This window comes from Argopecten irradians, chromosome 5 (assembly GCF_041381155.1).
Source record: "Argopecten irradians isolate NY chromosome 5, Ai_NY, whole genome shotgun sequence".
In the NCBI taxonomy this organism is placed as follows: domain Eukaryota; kingdom Metazoa; phylum Mollusca; class Bivalvia; order Pectinida; family Pectinidae; genus Argopecten; species Argopecten irradians.
Window position 1 is genome coordinate 737,792 of NC_091138.1, and position 18,444 is coordinate 756,235.

The following is an 18,444-nucleotide window of genomic DNA, read 5'->3' on the forward strand; positions in this document are numbered from 1 at the left end:
ATGTATTATGCTGATCTTTCTGATTCAAGATTTTAAATTCTACTTCAGGATCCCTTCAATCGTCTCAACTTCTCACTAATTGGAGACGATTCGGCGCTGATATACTTCTCTGTTGATCCAAGCACTGGTGCCGTTCGCACCACCCGTAACCTCACTCTGAGCACTGCCCCAAGTTTCCAAGTAAGTTGCTATATTTAAAAATAAGTTCTTTTTTATGGAAATCAATTAAAGCATGTAGCAATCAGCTTATGGTTTTTTTTGTCATTGACTCTGTCCATTATTGATAATGTTTACCTAATGCTAGTATGTTGTACCTTGTTTTATATGTAAGGTTCAAACCTGTGTATTCTATAGCTTCCCATACAATTGTACAACACACAATTTCCAGAGTCTAGAGGTGTATCGAATAACAAACGAAATCTGCTTCAGTTTTTGTGACGTTCGCCTCAAAAGTTTATAGAAGAAAATAAAAATAAAAATGAGACACCTATTACATTGGAAAGTAAGTTAAAATATCGACCTTTTAAAAGATGTTATTTTATAACACTTCCATACAAAATTATTTTGGAATTCATTGTTTTTGTCGGTCTTTTGTGAATGTCTGTTAGCCATGTTATCCCGAATCAGTATCAATACAATTCTAACAATCAAATGGATAGATCTAAAACAGCACATGCTAATATATACTGTCACATATACTTATTTATCTGACAAATATTGCGGGCAAGTAAAAATGTCATTCGGATTTGTAGATTTTGATGAAGCACTTGTCCGACGGACGAGTACATTTCAAAGTTTTTCCGCGGCCCTGCTGTATGTTTTAATACACTTTAATATTGTATGTTTTAAAGGTAAGAGTGAATGTTAAAGACAACGGAGTGCCTCCATTAGAGGATACCACAACCATTGCTGTCAGTGTACGACGGAACGAGAGAGATCCCACTTTCATCCACGCAACATCAATAGCTGTTGATATTCCGGAAGGACTTCCTGTAGGCAGCCTTGTGGCTGATATGAACGCAACTGACACCGATGCATTTGTAAGTGTCTTTGTATATATATAGGATTGAGTAAATGGGATTGAATTACATTGAACTTTATTGGATAGAACATATTCCAATCCTGATTCACAACCACATTTGCTAATCAATCAACATTACTTTTGCAGGCTCCAAACAATTTGTTACTGTATGATATCACAGCAGGAGCCAACATGGATTACTTCTTTATTGAGCCCCCCACAGGAAAAGTCTACCTCACCAAAAGTGTAGCTTCTGTGGGAGTGAACCTGTTCCAGGTACACCTTTCTTATTGGTCCTCTTATTTAAGATCAAGACAAACACTTCACACTTGTTAGATTTACTGGAAACGTAATGATTTTTTCTTTTTTATTTTGTATGCTCAACATTTTAAAGGTTGCAATTTCGCAAGCTGTTAATAAAAAGTTCTATTGCACCTTTGTTGATTTTGTTTTGCTGCATTTTTTTAGAATTGTGATCCAAGAAATATCCAAAATTGTATCACACTAAAAACATGATTGACATTGCATTTAATGCTGTTCATGCATATAAATTGACTTTTCATATCATCATTTTCAAATATTTTTTTCACCTAAACATCCAATGAATTAACCGAATTAAGATTTCCGTGACAGCAGCATAGCTATATCCTTGTGTCATTGTTATTGTGTGTTGTTTCAGCTGACTATTATTGCTAAGGACCAAGGCTTACCTGTGAGACAAGCTACAGCCACATTAACTGTCAATGTACTGCGAAGCACTGGTGTTCTTACATTTGCACTTCCTGTCTACAATGTGACTAAAAGTGAAAATTCACCACTCAACGACTTTGTTACTCGTGTTGTTGCTTCTCCAGGGGTACGTATTGATTTTTTTACCTGTTGTATTCCAACAATCTCAAAGCAGAGTAAAATTAGGGGTAGCGTGACTAAAATGTCTCGACATGTTATTGCAAGACCTTCTCTGGGTTGCGAGTTAGTAACCCTTGTGGGGCAGTTGCCAGGTACTGACTGCAGGTTGGTTCTCTAGGTATTGCTTTCCTCTACCTCCTAAACATGGCACATCCTTAAATGACTGTTAATGGGATGGTAAACAATCAACAACAGGCTGGTTATAACGCTGATCAGACTGATATTTGCATCATTTTTATTGTCTTTTACGGATAAGTTGAAATGCATTGAAGCCATGACAGAGATGAAAGGGAGGATTTTTTCAGTCATTATCATGACTACAATCAAATATTTACAAATTGTAACTAGGTGAGCATTGAGTACACCCTGACTGGAAGAGATCCAGGACCGACTTACTTCTCATTGGACCAAAACACCGGTGACATCCGAGTTCGACAGGATCTAAAGACAGATAGCTCCAGACTCACTCACTACATCGTAAGTACGGCTTTGTTATTGATTCGAGTTACTGGGTTTTACAGAAAGAAGTTATTGATTTTTTATCAAATTTAAAATATTGCTCATTACAAGTGAAACAATTCCAAGTTTTAAGGGTGTAACACTGTCATATGGAGGATTTTGTCCTGTTTCTTCCATGTTATAGGCTTTTGATTTAAGTCATTGTTTCGTTCCAGTTGCTTGTGAGAGCAGTCTCTTTTGACGTGACCACCCAGACAGCTTCTACCACAGTCAATGTTTTTGTAACAAGGAATGAGTTTACACCAGTATTTAACCCTACCTTCTACCAAACAAGCATTGAGGAGAAACTAGCCCTCGGCACATCAATTTTACAAGTCACGGCGTCGGATTCAGATAATGTAAGTGACAACAGGCAGTACGGAACTGACCCTACTTTTATTTACTGTTGTGCATTGTCCAACATGCATGTTTTATGTAGTCCTCTTAACCACTGTATCTAATATAACATGTCACATGTCATGGGTTCCTGTTACGGTAACAATAATATGCTTAACACCTATGGACTTTGATAGTATGACTTTGAAGTAAGAATTACAAAGGATCCCTTTTCTGAGTCTCCTCTTATTGTATAATTGAATGATTTTGTTTGTTTTAGGACGCTTTGAAATTCAGCATTGTGGATGGGGCCCCCTACACCACGTTTTTCTTTATAAATGCTGATACAGGTGTGATTACTCTCCAAGGTCTTCTAACTTCCACCAATGTTGGCAACTACTCGGTAAGACCCCATTACACTAACTTCCACCAATGTTGGCAACTACTCGGTAAGACCCCATTACACTAACTTCCACCAATGTCGACAACTACTTGGTAAGACCTCATTACACTAACTTCCACCAATGTCGACAACTTCTCGGTAAGATCTCATAACTTGGGACAGCCTTACCTTATGAACTTAACAATTTAAGATGTTTCACACTTAATGAAAAAAATTGATTGATTATGTATTCATCTATCTGAAAAATGTTTTATCATCTAAAACTGTAAATTGTCACACCCCTTACATCAGATTTATTATCAATTTCTGCCTAGGGAACTAACAAACCTCACAAAAATCCTACAAATCAGTGCTTATAAAAGTTTTGAAAATGATAATTTAAAAATTGTCTTTAATTTCAAATATAAATTACACCAATTGTAGTTCAATGTACAAGCCTCTGACCAACGGGATCCAGCAAAGACGAGCCAAGCCCGCGTCCACATCATCATACTTAGAGACAATGTACCTCCTATATTCGAAAACACACCCTACAATGCTGTAACCAATGAAAACGCTGTGGACAACACCATTTTCTACACCACCATTTCAGCCGTAGATAATGACTTGAGGGTAAGATTGGTGTAGTTTCTTTTTAGTTTTGCTTTACTAATACGTTACGAACAAAATAATGCTGTACACTCATGATAATGCCTGTGTAAATGATTTGCATTTCATTACATTCTCGGCCATGGACATTGAATCAGAAAAGAATCATTAAATTCAGAGTTTTGATTGTTGTATGATATTGTATAGAGCACTATCAGTCACAAAACAGTATCCAAAAGGTTAACGTGGATCCATGTTTATATACATTCTGTTTAAACATTAAGTCCTTGTTAATACATACATTCTGAATAAAAAAATTTCTTGAATGGCTCATTCTAAAAGTTTTTTGTTTAGTCTTTATATATACATTCATAAAATTTAGCCTTTGTTCATATGGAATTTTGTCTTTGTTCATGCAATACCTCTACATTATCTCCTTTACCTCCAGGGACAAATTATGTACGACGTAATTCACGACAGCATTGCAGCAACCTTCTTTTCGATCAACAAAACAACTGCCTATCTGTCAATACAGAACCAGGGCCTTTTGTTACGAGACGTCCAACAGAACTACCAGGTAGGTCCAGAAAGGAACACATTCAAACCAAACATATTAATACATACACAATTTTGATAACTAGTTATATATGGTGAAATGTTATATATAGTGAAATGTTATATATGGTAAAATGACTCTTATCAATACCATATAGCCGGTCTAAACTTTCATGATTTGGATTTAAAACTAGAAAATTAAAATTTAGTGGATCTAAATTTTGCGATTTGGCTTCAAGGCTATATATTATTCAATCAATTCTTAACATTTCATGAATCATTAATGACCTCCACAATGACCTGTGAAATTGAAAATAATACCATTCACGTGAAGAGAACAGCCTGTACAATATCTAATTACCTACATGTTTGTCAGTGTTAGGCCTTTTATCAATTGGTATTGACTACAAAATGTTGTTTTCCTTTGACACAGCTCCATGTGATAGCGTACGATAGTGTATACCCAGACAACCAAGCTACGGCTACTGTCTCTGTGTTTGTAAGCCGTAATGGTAATGCCCCAGTATTTGTAAATACGCCTTACGACCGTACTGTTTACGACCACATACCACTTGGCTCGACTATCGTGGACATTAACGCCACAGATGCTGATGGTGTAAGTATTGTCAAATTTCATAAAAATGTTATTTCCCTTATAACATCATTGTTGGACAGTAAATTATCTGTGTATTATTTTGGAATTGATTGTTGTAAATTAACTATATACTTACAGGATGAGATACGTTTTGAGATTGATTGTATATGAACTAAATACTTACAGGATGAGATACGTTTTGAGATCACCGGGAACAGCTTGGCCCAGCAGTATTACTACATTAACCCAGTAACAGGTCTCATTACACTCAAGAAACTCCTGTCAGAAGGCACTCAGGCACTCGATCGGGTAATTATTGTAACTTGTACCGTAGAACTTCACTCTATATACTTCATGTATCAAGATATTAACATCAGTTTGTTTTCATATTTAAATCCATCACATATTTGTATATTTTCATACACCTTTCTTCATACTTTTGTAATTTAACACCAATCTTCATACCTACATGTACATAGTTACATAGGTATCTTAGTTGTCTGTCTTCATACTTGTGTCAGCCTTTTATATATTTTATATCTATTTTAGGTGACTATTCGGGCTTGTGACCAACGAACACCACAGCAGTGCGCCAGTATAACTGCTACAATCAACATTAACCGTGACAACGCCCCTCCAGTTTACACTCGTAACAACTACGGCCGCCAGATCGCACAAGTGGTGCCCGTGGGAGATGTTATAGATACTGTTATAGCCGTCGATGCTGATTTAGAGGTATTCATGGAGTCAACTTTTCTTTAGAATAAATGTGCAATTTAAAGCAAAAATACCATAATTCAGATTTACTATCATGATAAAAAACTATCCTTAAACTCAGCTGAAGTGTACCTAGATGACAATACAACACAAATAGTCAATAATTTTCCCAAGGCTGGTAAACAACAGTTTGACGTTGACTATAACAACAATTTGATGTTGATTTTAACAGCAGTTTAATGCTGAGACATATGATCATTTCTACATTTCAGGGCACAATCAACTACGAGATTGTTGGAGATTATCCAGCTCCTTCATTCTTTGATGTTGGCTTGGAATCTGGAATTGTAACTGTGATCCGACCAGTCACCTCGGACAGTCTACAGACTAGTACCTATCAGGTGAGCTAACATATCTATTTCATGAAAGAAATCGCACATTGTGTTCTTCATCTTGAAGAAAATTTGAAAATGAAAAATAACTTTCTTTAGGATAACCAAAGATCTATATTTGAAAATGTGTTTGTAAAAAAACTATGAATTTAGAAAATCCATAATGATATTTTCAGTAAAGAGTAAAGCCATTAATATTAGGCTTAATCTGTGAATTCTGAGTTTTAAGTAGATGATTTGTTATTACAGCTAAGGATTGAGGCTTATGATACCTTCTACCCAAATAACCGTGCCACTACTGTGGTGACAATACCAGTGAATCGTAATCCTGCCAGTCCAGTATTTAACCCCGACCTGTACTCGAGAACGATCGCCGAAACCTTCCCTCTAGGAGCTTCTATCGTCCAACTGAATGCTACTGATGCTGACAATGTGAGTTTTAGAAACATATTCAGATGTTTATTCTTAACAATATTGACAGAGACTAGATTAATATTTTTGTTTTGTTTTTTGTTTCAATGATTTTAAATCCTAACTTATAATTGTCTATAGACTAGTATATGAGCACCTATCCTTCTTGGATACTTTTAAGCTACAGTTTTCAATGGTAGCATTTGACCTTACAATATATAGTAATAGTAGATGTTCACTTGTTATAGACGTAATGTTTATATGTTATATGGTTACGTATGACTGGTTGTCGCCTTGGTATCATTTGTGGAACATTTGACCTGTTGTTGCATTGGTAACATTGATTGTTTTTGTTGCTAGGATACTGTACATTTGACCTGTTGTTGCTTTGGTAACATTGATTGTTTTTGTTGCTAGGGTACTGTACACTTGACCTGTTGTTGCCATGGTAACATTTGTTGTTTTTGTTGCTAGGATACTCTTGCTTTCTACATGGATGTAGCAGCAGACCAACAAGATAAAGATTATTTCTATGTCAACCCAGAAAGTGGACTTATCTCTCTCAGGCGCATTTTGACTTCATCCATTTTCAACCAGTTTACAGTAAGTAAAGATTTGTAACAGGATGTTTTACGTCTTCAATGTTTAATTAATTTTTCAAATTAATTTTTTCATATATATATATATATATATCCAAACTTATCCTAAATCAATTATAGAAATTTATCAAATTGCATTGTTTACAATATGTTTTATGTAAGTGATGTAACAAGTGTCCCTTTGTTTACAGTTTACAGTAACTGTGCGTGACAGTGGAAACAAAGTGGATACAGCCAATGTTGTGATTAGTGTAGATAGGGATGAACAGCCGACCTTTACCAACCTCCCAGATACAAGAAACATCCAAGAGACCAACCCACTGACACAGTCTATATTTACTGTGACAGCTACAGATCAGGATATGCAGGTTAGATCACAATCATTATCGTCAGTACAATTATCATTGTTGTCTGAAAAATCACGAAGGATGCTTTACTAATACATTTTTTACAAAACAGTTGAATTTTTTCCGCTAATTTTCCATGTTTTAATTTTGATATTTGTAGGGAGCAATGGTCTACAACATCGTAGGAGAACACAACTCTCCGAGGTTTTTCAGAGTGAACAACTCGACGGGAGAAGTATTTGTTCAGCTTGACCTCAAACTAGATATTGTTGAACAATACAAGGTATGTTTATTCTAAAAAGGATACACCAATAAAGGTGACGTATCACTCTCAGATCACTGTTAAAAAGATCAAAATTGTCACTTTCAAGTATTCTATTGTTTTTCAATGTGATGCCACCTGTTCTCCATGTATTATCTGTTATGGGAAAATGTTTGATTTCGTAAAAACAAAACTGTAGCTCATATTATTTAAAGGGACAATTCAGTCTAAGAAAACGTTAAAATTTGTACATGTATCGGAAAAAAACCAGTTCTAATGGTAATTAGATCAATCAGTTTTACTGTGATATGCCTGAAAAGCACACGGTGGGGACTTGTGTGTGAAATGTTCAAAATCGCTCGCTGTCCGCCATTACACACTGTGGTCAAACTTCTTGTATGCCGAACCCTGTCCCTTGCTCGTAGGGTAATGCAACTTTTGTCTACAACTGCTCAAATTGCTCTGACAGTAGTGTGTTTACCTTATTAGGTGCATTGTCTTGCCTAAAAATCATTTTATCACCTTCTCAATGGTTATGTAGTTCATTTGTTTAACGGGCGTGACTTTGGCTCGGGTAAAGGTACAGCGTTCATATTGTACCTGCTTAATCGTATTGATCAACGATTTGATATTTCAACGATATAAATTAAAATACTTAACAATGTCGAGGAATTTATAAATGTTTTACGTTATATGTTTCATAAGAAATGTAGAACAATACATTTATGCTATATTTTGCTTCTTGGTTATGTAAAAGAATTAGCCTGAGTGAATTGTCTCTTTGAACTTTTCAATGAAATGGGAATCACTGCCCGCTACTATTATTCTGAACAATGTCAAAGAAAATTACAATGATTTCGATAGAAAGAGAAATATATTGTTCTCTAGTAAAAGGTATTGAGGTTACTAGCAGGGTAGGGCTTGCGGTAGGAGATACCTTAAGTAGGCACTAGCAGGGTGGGGTTTGTGGTAGGAGAGACCTTATGTAGGCACTAGCAGGGTGGAGCGTGTGGTAGGAGAGACCTTATGTAGGCACTAGCAGGGTGGGGCTTGTGATAGGAGAGACCTTATGTAGGCACTAGCAGGGTAGGGCTTGTGGTAGGAGAGACCTTATGTAGGCACTAGCAGGGTGGGGCTTGTGATAGGAGAGACCTTATGTAGGCACTAGCAGGGTGGGGCTTGTGATAGGAGAGACCTTATGTAGGCACTAGCAGGGTGGGGGGCTTGTGATAGGAGAGACCTTATGTAGGCACTAGCAGCTTGTGATAGGAGAGACCTTTTGTAGGCACTAGCAGGGTGGGGCTTGTGGTAGGAGAGACCTTATGTCGGCACTAGCAGGGTGGGGCTTGTGGTAGGAGAGACCTTATGTATGCACTAGCAGGGTGGGGCTTGTGGTAGGAGAGACCCTATGTAGGCACTAGCAGGGTGGGGCTTGTGGTAGGAGAGACCTTATGTAGGCACTAGCAGGGTGGGGCTTGTGATAGGAGAGACCTTATGTAGGCACTAGCAGGGTGGGGCTTGTGGTAGGAGAGACCTTATGTCGGCACTAGCAGGGTGGGACTTGTGGTAGGAGAGACCTTATGTAGGCACTAGCAGGGTAGGGCTTGTGGTAGGAGAGACCTTATGTAGGCAACGCATTATGTCCAGTCCATTTGTCAGTTAATTGTCCATAAAATCGCGTTTGAGTGTTATCTCACTGGAACAAAGTTCTGTAACTCCTTACAGGTGATCTTTACTGCCTATGATTCTGGCAGCCCCGGAAAGACCGCCACAGGGACACTGACAGTGAATGTGGAACACAACATCAACCAGCCTACTGTCTCCAGTGCCAGTGTCACTGTATGGGAATACATCAATGTGGGCAGCAACATACTTAACATATCTGCTGCTGATGCCGATGGTGTAAGTTCATTGCTTTAATTCCAGTCTTCTGCATGGGTAATAACCAGCCCTAATCATCAAAATGGAAGTTTGAAACAAACTTTTATTTGAGTGTCAAAGATTTATGATTTGAAACTCTTTCAGTATTAATTGTTTTTGTGTTTAATTTCCATCTTGTAAATCATTATTATATTTCTTTGTTATATAGGATACCTTAAGATATGAACTGTTTTCTACGGGAACACTCCAATCTGATAAGGCTCTGGCATTCTTTAATATTGATCCCGACATGGGCTACATCAGTGTGATACGACCCCTGGAGGGAGATCCTGACAGAGCAACATCATACCAGGTGTGTTACAGTATAACCCTCAACTAGGGACAGAAAATGATAGCATGTATGACAACATCATACCAGATATGTTACAGTATAACCGTCAACTAGGGACAGAAAATGATAGCATGTATGGCAACATCATACCAGGTATGTTACAGTATAGCCCTCAACTAGGTATGACAACATCATACCAGGTGTGTTACAGTATAACCGTCAACTAGGGACAGAAAATGATAGCATGTATGACAACATCATACCAGGTGTGTTACAGTATAACCCTCAACTAGGGACAGAAAATGATAGCATGTATGGCAACATCATACCAGGTATGTTACAGTATACCCTCAACTAGGGACAGAAAATGATAGCATGTATGGCAACATCATACCAGGTTGTTACAGTATAACCCTCAACTAGGGACAGAAAATGATAGCATGTATGGCAACATCATACCAGGTATGTTACAGTATACCCTCAACTAGGACAGAAAATATAGCATGTATGACAACATCATACCAGGTGTGTTACAGTATAACCGTCAACTAGGGACAGAAAATGATAGCATGTATGACAACATCATACCAGGTATGTTACAGTATAACCCTCAACTAGGGACAGAAAATGATAGCATGTATGGCAACATCATACCAGGTATGTTACAGTATAGCCCTCAACTAGGGACAGAAAATGATAGCATGTATGGCAACATCATACCAGGTGTGTTACAGTATAACCGTCAACTAGGGACAGAAAATAATAGCATGTATGGCAAAATCATACCAGGTATGTTACAGTATAGCCCTCAACTCATGACGATAGCTTGTTAACCAGTACAATGCTATGTAATGCCATGACTGTCATTCTTTGTTTTCCAGATGAACGTTATGCTTGTTAACCAGTACAATGCTATGTAATGCCATTACTGTCATTCTTTGTTTTCCAGATGAACATTAGAGTTCGGGATCAGAGGTTTCCATTTGAGAAATCAAGCCAAGCATTGGTAACTGTCCTTGTTAATCGTAACAGCAACTCCCCCGAGTTCCAGAACATCCCATACAATGTCCCAGCTTTGAATGAGAACAGCGCTATTTCCACATCTGTCATCACCGTCACTGCTCGTGATCTTGACTTACAGGTAAAGCTTTGTTACTGTGAGGCCAATAACATCACAATCCTTTTTGTCTTTATCATTGTGACCTACACGTGAATACAAATATTATTTACTTTTCTCTGAGCTGTTTCATAGAATCAGCTTTTGTTCAATATTGCTGATAGACTGCCTTCATTCTTCAAATTAAATAAGATGTTGTTGAAAGACTGCCTTCAAACTTCATATCAAATAAGGTGTTGTTGCCTTTAAACTTGAAGATTTATTAACATCCTTCATGTAAACCAAAATGAAGGTAGAGAACTAACTTTCACCTGAACTGGTAGAAAGGACATAAATAGATAAATAAGGTTCTTACTAAAATGTATTTAATTAATATACATGTGTTCTTTCTTTACAGGGACAAATTATGTATCAAGTTGTAGGAGATGACTCCGCACCTTTCTTCTTCCACCTTGACAGCCGTACTGGAAATGTGACCATCCAAAACAATCTGAAATACGAAGTTGATACTAACTATCTTGTAAGACATTACTCTACACTTTAGTGTTTATTTCAATACCTATGCAGTTAGTTAACTGAGGTCAATTTCTGGATCAATTTAAATAAAAACTGGAAATTGAATAAAAGAATATCCTTTTTTATCATCTGAATGTTGAAATGAGTTTACAAATCCTGAAGAATTAACTTGTTATGTTTCCAGCTTGTGGTGGAAGCCTATGATTCTCAGTATCCTGATGACAGAGCTACGGCCACAGTGACCATAGGTGTTCTACGTAACATCTTCTCTCCTGTTTTTGATCAACTGTCCTACGCTGTTACTGTTAACGAAAGCATATCCATTGGTGTGTCTATTTTACAAGTGAATGCTTCGGATACTGATGGTGTAAGTTTTCACGATTCTCAATACAAATAGGTTTCATGTAAACTAGATAATACAAGAAGGTTTAGGTAAGATTGCAATGAAATTGCTTGTTTTAGTACCAAAACCATTCCTTATTGATATGCTACTATGGAGTACTTAGGATGGATGTGTTTTTTGTGTATACTAGTGTTAGTCACAATACTTGGACAATTGCTCTATTACAGGATACCATGACCTATGCCGCACTGCCCTCACCAGCTGATACCTATTTCTACCTGTCCCCACAAACTGGCGTGCTAACCATTAGGTCGTCGTTGATGGATGACCCTCTCAACCGACTTTCCTTCCAGGTGGGTACAGCAAATCAGAATGAACACCTAATCCAACCTTTACTATTACCATTATATTGTATATATGTCAAGTCAATGGAAACTGAAATACAATTATCACAAACAATGAGATGTAAACTTCACAAATTTTGTTACCTCAAATGTGTGTAAAGTCAAGTTCTGGAAATTAATCAAGTTCTGGAAATTAACGATGGAGTGTAAAGCTTTGTTACATCGAATAAACTGTACCAATGAATTTATCTCTATTTCGCTGGTTTATATTCTGTTTATTTTTGTTTTAGATGTCAGTTCAAGCTACAGATAATCGTCTGCCACAGCGTACTTCCCAAGTCAGTGTGTCAATCACTGTCGTAAGAGATCGCTTTACCCCTGAGTTTGACGAGCCCAATAACAATAATTACATTGCGATTATCCCCGAGACCACCAACGTGTTGGACCCTGTCAGAAATATTCGAGCTACTGATGCTGATCTACAGGTGATTTTCAATTTCTATCCAATTTTTTTCGTAATTTGTTTTACATTACATCGTGTATATTAAATTTATATCCATTTCATGCTAAATGTATTCTAATTACTATTTAGTAATTTAGCAATGTGTATACATGTAGAGAGAAAAAAATGAGGTGTAAACTTATATTTTACTGAAAGATATTTCATAAATGGTAACTTATATTTCTATTTATCAACTTGTGTTTTTAAATTATGAAGAATCTAATTTCCTTTGTTTTAGGGTGTGATTAAATACAGGGCTATTGGAAACTACCCAGCACCTTCATTCTTCGCTGTGAATGAAGACACGGGACAGATCACATTGCAAAAAAGTCTTCTCACTCCAGACGCTGTCATATATGACAAGTTCACGGTATGTCTTTCTTTACTTCCAGATGCTCTTGTGGATAAGCTATAGTATCTGTGCAATTCAACTTCATTATCTAATTCATCTGAAGAAAATAAATGACAACAGCAATGTGTATTTATAATTACTTTTTAGCCAAAAATCAGACAGGGACTTAATTTGCACTACTTTTCCTATGTGGTCTGCCCATCATCTTACATCCATCGTCCATAAACAATTGTTCCCTAATCTTAGAAAACGAAAGAATTTTTCTGAAATTTCATAATTGTGTAGGAGAACTGAAATTTTATGATTACCATATTCGACCCAATAAGCGCCCCTTTCATTTTTGAGGCCTCGTTTGAATTGCCCGGGCATAAGACACAAACTATTAAAACAGTTAAGGGCACTTACTGAGTCGAATACAGTATGGCATAAGACACAAACTATTAAAACAGTTAAGGGCACTTACTGAGTCGAATACAGTATGTTAATTCCCCTTGGGCACTAGTTGTGCCAGATGGTTTTTGGATCAATCTGAAAACAACATGGCCGACACATGGTCGGACATCTATAATTCCAAGTTTTTTTCTAGGCCATAGTTGTGCACATTTTGGTTGAAGGGAGAAAAATGGCAGATCTTTGTTAGTAGTCATAAAAACTTCTCCATGTATGAATGGAATTTTGTTTAAAGCCACACTATATGTAACTTTCAACAAAAAGTCAAGTTAGATTCCCCCCCGGTATTGCTAGTATTTGTAGATGTAGTTGTAATGAAGTTATATCGAAATATTTTTATAATGATTTCTTAATAACTTTTTTTACAGCAGTTGTTTGAAAGTTGATACATTTACACATGCCTTCATTTTAAACTGATCGCCATAGATGTTATGATTTTTGCCGAACGGAAGTCGGAAAGTTCATGACCCGTTCTTGGAAGAGTACAGATGTTAGGTAGTTATGGTAGTCACATGACGTTCTCAGCAACAATGTTACAATGTCGGCTAACTTAGACTTGTTTGGCTAAATGGGACCCACCTAGCAATGTTCAATATTTATTTGATTTTTATCAAAAGTTTCTGAATCATTATCGCCCATCTTGACATTGATTTAGTCCTGTCTCTGCATGCTTTACAAGTACAACAGGATTTTTTTCACCATTTTTCTTAATCATGATAAATATAAGACAGATACATATTTTGGGACTTCAAATTTGCCATTTGTATTTCATAATGTTTTTTATAGTAAGCTGTAAAAGATATGTACAAATTGTAAAGTTTGGTGTGCTTGTTTCAGTATGTGGTGGTGGCGTATGACTCCTTGAGGCCAAACAACTTGGGAACAAGTACAGTAGACATTACTATCACGAGGAACGTCAATCCACCAACCTGGTCACTGCCAAGCTATAGCGCCAGTATCCGTGAGGATCACCCTCCATTCACGTCTGTCGTAGATGTTATCGCCACGGATAACGACAATCACGTAAGCAATGGAAAAGGCAGCACAGTTAAAGGATAAGCCATATCCAAAGCACCTTTTTTGATGAAGTTTCTGCCTTTTTATGAATAATTATTGAATTTATTAGCTCACCTGGCCCGAAGGGCCGGTGAGCTTATGTCATGGCGCGGCGTCCGTCGTCCGTCGTCCGTCCGTCGTCCGTCCGTCGTCCGTCCGTCCGTCTGTCCGTCAACATTTCCTTTAAATCGCTACTAGTCATAGAGTTCTGCATGGATTGTAACCAAATTTGGCCACAAACATCCTTGGGGGAAGGGGAACAGAACTTGTATAAATTTTGGCTCTGACACCCCGGGGGCAGGAGGGGCGGGGCCCAATAGGGGAAATATAGGTAAATCCTTTAAATCGCTACTTGTCATAGAGTTCTGAATGGAATGTAACAAAATTTGGCCACAAACATCCTTGGAGGAAGGGGAACAGAACTTGTTTAAATTTTTGCTCTGACCCCCCGGGGGCAGGAGGGGCGGGGCCCAATAGGGGAAATATAGGTAAATCCTTTAAATCGCTACTTGTCATAGAGTTCTACATGGATTGTAACCAAATTTGGCCACAAACATCCTTGGGGGAAGGGGAACAGAACTTGTATAAATTTTGGCTCTGACCCCCCGGGGGCAGGAGGGGCGGGGCCAAATAGGGGAAATAGAGGTAAATCCTTTAAATCGCTACTTGTCATAGAGTTCTGCATGGATTGTAACCAAATTTGGCCAGAAACATCCTTGGGGGAAGGGGAACAGAACTTGTATAAATTTTGGCTCTGACCCCCCGGGGGCAGGAGGGGCGGGGCCCAATAGGGGAAATAGAGGTAAATCCTTTAAATCGCTACTAGTCATAGAGTTCTACATGGATTGTAACTAAATTTTGCCACAAACATCCTTGGGGGAAGGGGTACAGAACTTGTATAAATTTTGGCTCTGACCCCCCGGGGCCAGGAGGGGCGGGGCCCAAGAGGGGAAATAGAGGTAAATCCTTTAAATCACTACTTGTCATAGAGTTCTACATGGATTGTAACCAAATTTGGCCAGAAACATCCTTGGGGGAAGGGGAACAGAACTTGTATAAATTTTGGCTCTGACCCCCCGGGGGCAGGAGGGGCGGGGCCAAATAGGGGAAATAGAGGTAAATCCTTTAAATCGCTACTTGTCATAGAGTTCTACATGGATTGTAACTAAATTTTGCCACAAACATCCTTGGGGGAAGGGGAACAGAACTTGTATAAATTTTGGCTCTGACCCCCCGGGGGCAGGAGGGGCGGGGCCCAATAGGGGAAATAGAGGTAAATCCTTTAAATCGCTACTAGTCATAGAGTTCTACATGGATTGTAACTAAATTTTGCCACAAACATCCTTGGGGGAAGGGGAACAGAACTTGTATAAATTTTGGCTCTGACCCCCCCGGGGGCAGGAGGGGCGGGCCCAATAGGGGAAATAGAGGTAAATCCTTTAAATCGCTACTTGTCATAGAGTTCTACATGGATTGTAACCAAATTTGGCCACAAACATCCTTGGGGGAAGGGGAACAGAACTTGTATAAATTTTGGCTCTGACCCCCCGGGGGCAGGAGGGGCGGGACCCAAGAGGGGAAATAGAGGTAAATCCTTTAAATCACTACTTGTCCTAGAGTTCTACATGGATTGTAACCAAATTTGGCCAGAAACATCCTTGGGGGAAGGGGAACAGAACTTGTATAAATTTTGGCTCTGACCCCCCGGGGGCAGGAGGGGCGGGGCCCAATAGGGGAAATAGAGGTAAATCCTTTAAATCGCTACTTGTCATAGAGTTCTACATGGATTGTAACTAAATTTTGCCACAAACATCCTTGGGGGAAGGGGAACAGAACTTGTATAAATTTTGGCTCTGACCCCCCGGGGGCAGGAGGGGCGGGGCCCAATAGGGGAAATAGAGGTAAATCCTTTAAATCGCTACTAGTCATAGAGTTCTACATGGATTGTAACTAAATTTGGCCACAAACATCCTTCGGGGTAGGAGAACAGAACTTGTATAAATTTTGGCTCTGACCCTCAGGGGGCAGGAGGGGCGGGGCCCAATAGGGGAAATAGAGGTAAATTCTATCAAATGCTACTTGTCCTAGAGTTCTTCATGGATTGTAACCAAATTTGGCCACAAACATCCTTGGGGGAAGAGGAACAGACTTTTATAAATTTTGGCTCTGATCCCCTGGGGGTAGGAGAGGTGGGGCCCAATAGGGGAAATAGAGGTAAATCCTATAAATTGCTACTAGTCGTAGAGTTCTGCATGGATTGTAACCAAATTTGGCCAGAAACATCCTTGGGGGAAGGGGAACAGAACCTGTATAAATTTTGGCTCTGGCCCCCCGGGGGCTGGAGGGGTGGGGCCCAATAGGGGAAATAGAGGTAAATCCTTTAATTCGCTACTAGTCATAGAGTTCTACATGGAATGTAACCAAATTTGGCCAGAAATATCCTTGGGAGAATAAGAACTGAGTTTGTATAAATTTTGGCTCTGGTCCCCCAGGCAGGAGGGGCGGGGCCCAATAGGGGAATTATAGGTAAATTCTATAAATTGCTACTTAATTGTCCTAGAGTTTTGTATGGATTGTAACTAAATTTGGCCACAAACATCCTTCGGGGTAGGAGAACAGAACTTGTATAAATTTTGGCTCTGACCCTCAGGGGGCAGGAGGGGCAGGGCCCAATAGGGGAAATAGAGGTAAATTCTATCAAATCGCTACTTCTCATAGAGTTCTGCATGGATTGTAACCAAATTTGGCCACAAACATTCTTTGTGGAAGGGGAACAGAACTTGTATAAATTTTGGCTCTGACCCCCAGGGGGCAGGAGGGGTGGGGCCCAATAGGGGATTTAGAGGTTAATATTAAAATTCCTTCAGAAAAGAAACAATGAACCTGTATTCAGAAAATTATTTGGCATTACAAACCAGGTGAGCGATGAATAATTATTGAATTTATTCGGTTTTAATATTATTTTAATGTCATTGATATCAAAATGGAATTGATCATAGCATTCATGTATATCAGTTCATTATCCTAGCTGATAAACTGACCTACTTGTTGGCAATGATAGACTGAGATAAGTGTACTTTCTTCCTTTGTCTTTAGGATATAATAACCTATGGCATAGTTGATGAGAAGATCCAGAGAACTTTGGATCAAGGCGCCGCTAATTACTTCTACATTGACACAGAAACAGGACGATTGTACCTTAGAGAGAGTGTGCTCAATACAGACATCATCAGCTTTGTTGTAAGTATAACATTATATATATAATACAGACATCATCAGCTTTGTTGTAAGTATAACATTATATATATAATACAGACATCATCAGCTTTGTTGTAAGTATAACAGTATATATATAATACAGACATCATCAGCTTTGTTGTAAGTATAACATTATATATATAATACAGACATCATCAGCTTTGTTGTAAGTATAACATTATATATATAATACAGACATCATCAGCTTTGTTGTAAGTATAACATTATATATATATAATACAGACATCATCAGCTTTGTTGTAAGTATAACAGTATATATATAATACAGACATCATCAGCTTTGTTGTAAGTATAACATTATATATATAATACAGACATCATCAGCTTTGTTGTAAGTATAACAGTATATATATATAATACAGACATCATCAGCTTTGTTGTAAGTATAACAGTATATATATAATACAGACATCATCAGCTTTGTTGTAAGTATAACAGTATATATATAATACAGACATCATCAGCTTTGTTGTAAGTATAACATTATATATATAATACAGACATCATCAGCTTTGTTGTAAGTATAACAGTATATATATAATACAGACATCATCAGCTTTGTTGTAAGTATAACATTATATATATAATACAGACATCATCAGCTTTGTTGTAAGTATAACATTATATATATAATACAGAC

At 38.0% G+C, this 18,444-nt stretch overlaps 1 protein-coding gene across 1 annotated transcript in view; it reads left to right on the forward strand.

Annotated features, from left to right (window-relative positions):
• LOC138324185 (uncharacterized) overlaps nucleotides 1–18,444 on the forward strand; it is a 145,774-nt gene that overhangs the window by 72,715 nt on the left and 54,615 nt on the right. The window contains exons 93-119 of the mRNA XM_069269265.1: nucleotides 49–180; nucleotides 852–1,040; nucleotides 1,169–1,297; nucleotides 1,701–1,877; nucleotides 2,279–2,407; nucleotides 2,605–2,787; nucleotides 3,045–3,167; nucleotides 3,591–3,779; nucleotides 4,204–4,332; nucleotides 4,744–4,926; nucleotides 5,092–5,214; nucleotides 5,455–5,640; nucleotides 5,895–6,023; nucleotides 6,264–6,446; nucleotides 6,900–7,028; nucleotides 7,216–7,392; nucleotides 7,532–7,654; nucleotides 9,359–9,535; nucleotides 9,723–9,866; nucleotides 10,795–10,986; nucleotides 11,360–11,482; nucleotides 11,663–11,845; nucleotides 12,049–12,174; nucleotides 12,456–12,650; nucleotides 12,906–13,037; nucleotides 14,307–14,492; nucleotides 17,622–17,765. Of these exons, the coding sequence (XP_069125366.1) occupies nucleotides 49–180; nucleotides 852–1,040; nucleotides 1,169–1,297; nucleotides 1,701–1,877; nucleotides 2,279–2,407; nucleotides 2,605–2,787; nucleotides 3,045–3,167; nucleotides 3,591–3,779; nucleotides 4,204–4,332; nucleotides 4,744–4,926; nucleotides 5,092–5,214; nucleotides 5,455–5,640; nucleotides 5,895–6,023; nucleotides 6,264–6,446; nucleotides 6,900–7,028; nucleotides 7,216–7,392; nucleotides 7,532–7,654; nucleotides 9,359–9,535; nucleotides 9,723–9,866; nucleotides 10,795–10,986; nucleotides 11,360–11,482; nucleotides 11,663–11,845; nucleotides 12,049–12,174; nucleotides 12,456–12,650; nucleotides 12,906–13,037; nucleotides 14,307–14,492; nucleotides 17,622–17,765 (4,215 nt within the window). The remainder of the gene's footprint in view (nucleotides 1–48; nucleotides 181–851; nucleotides 1,041–1,168; nucleotides 1,298–1,700; nucleotides 1,878–2,278; nucleotides 2,408–2,604; nucleotides 2,788–3,044; nucleotides 3,168–3,590; nucleotides 3,780–4,203; nucleotides 4,333–4,743; nucleotides 4,927–5,091; nucleotides 5,215–5,454; nucleotides 5,641–5,894; nucleotides 6,024–6,263; nucleotides 6,447–6,899; nucleotides 7,029–7,215; nucleotides 7,393–7,531; nucleotides 7,655–9,358; nucleotides 9,536–9,722; nucleotides 9,867–10,794; nucleotides 10,987–11,359; nucleotides 11,483–11,662; nucleotides 11,846–12,048; nucleotides 12,175–12,455; nucleotides 12,651–12,905; nucleotides 13,038–14,306; nucleotides 14,493–17,621; nucleotides 17,766–18,444) is intronic.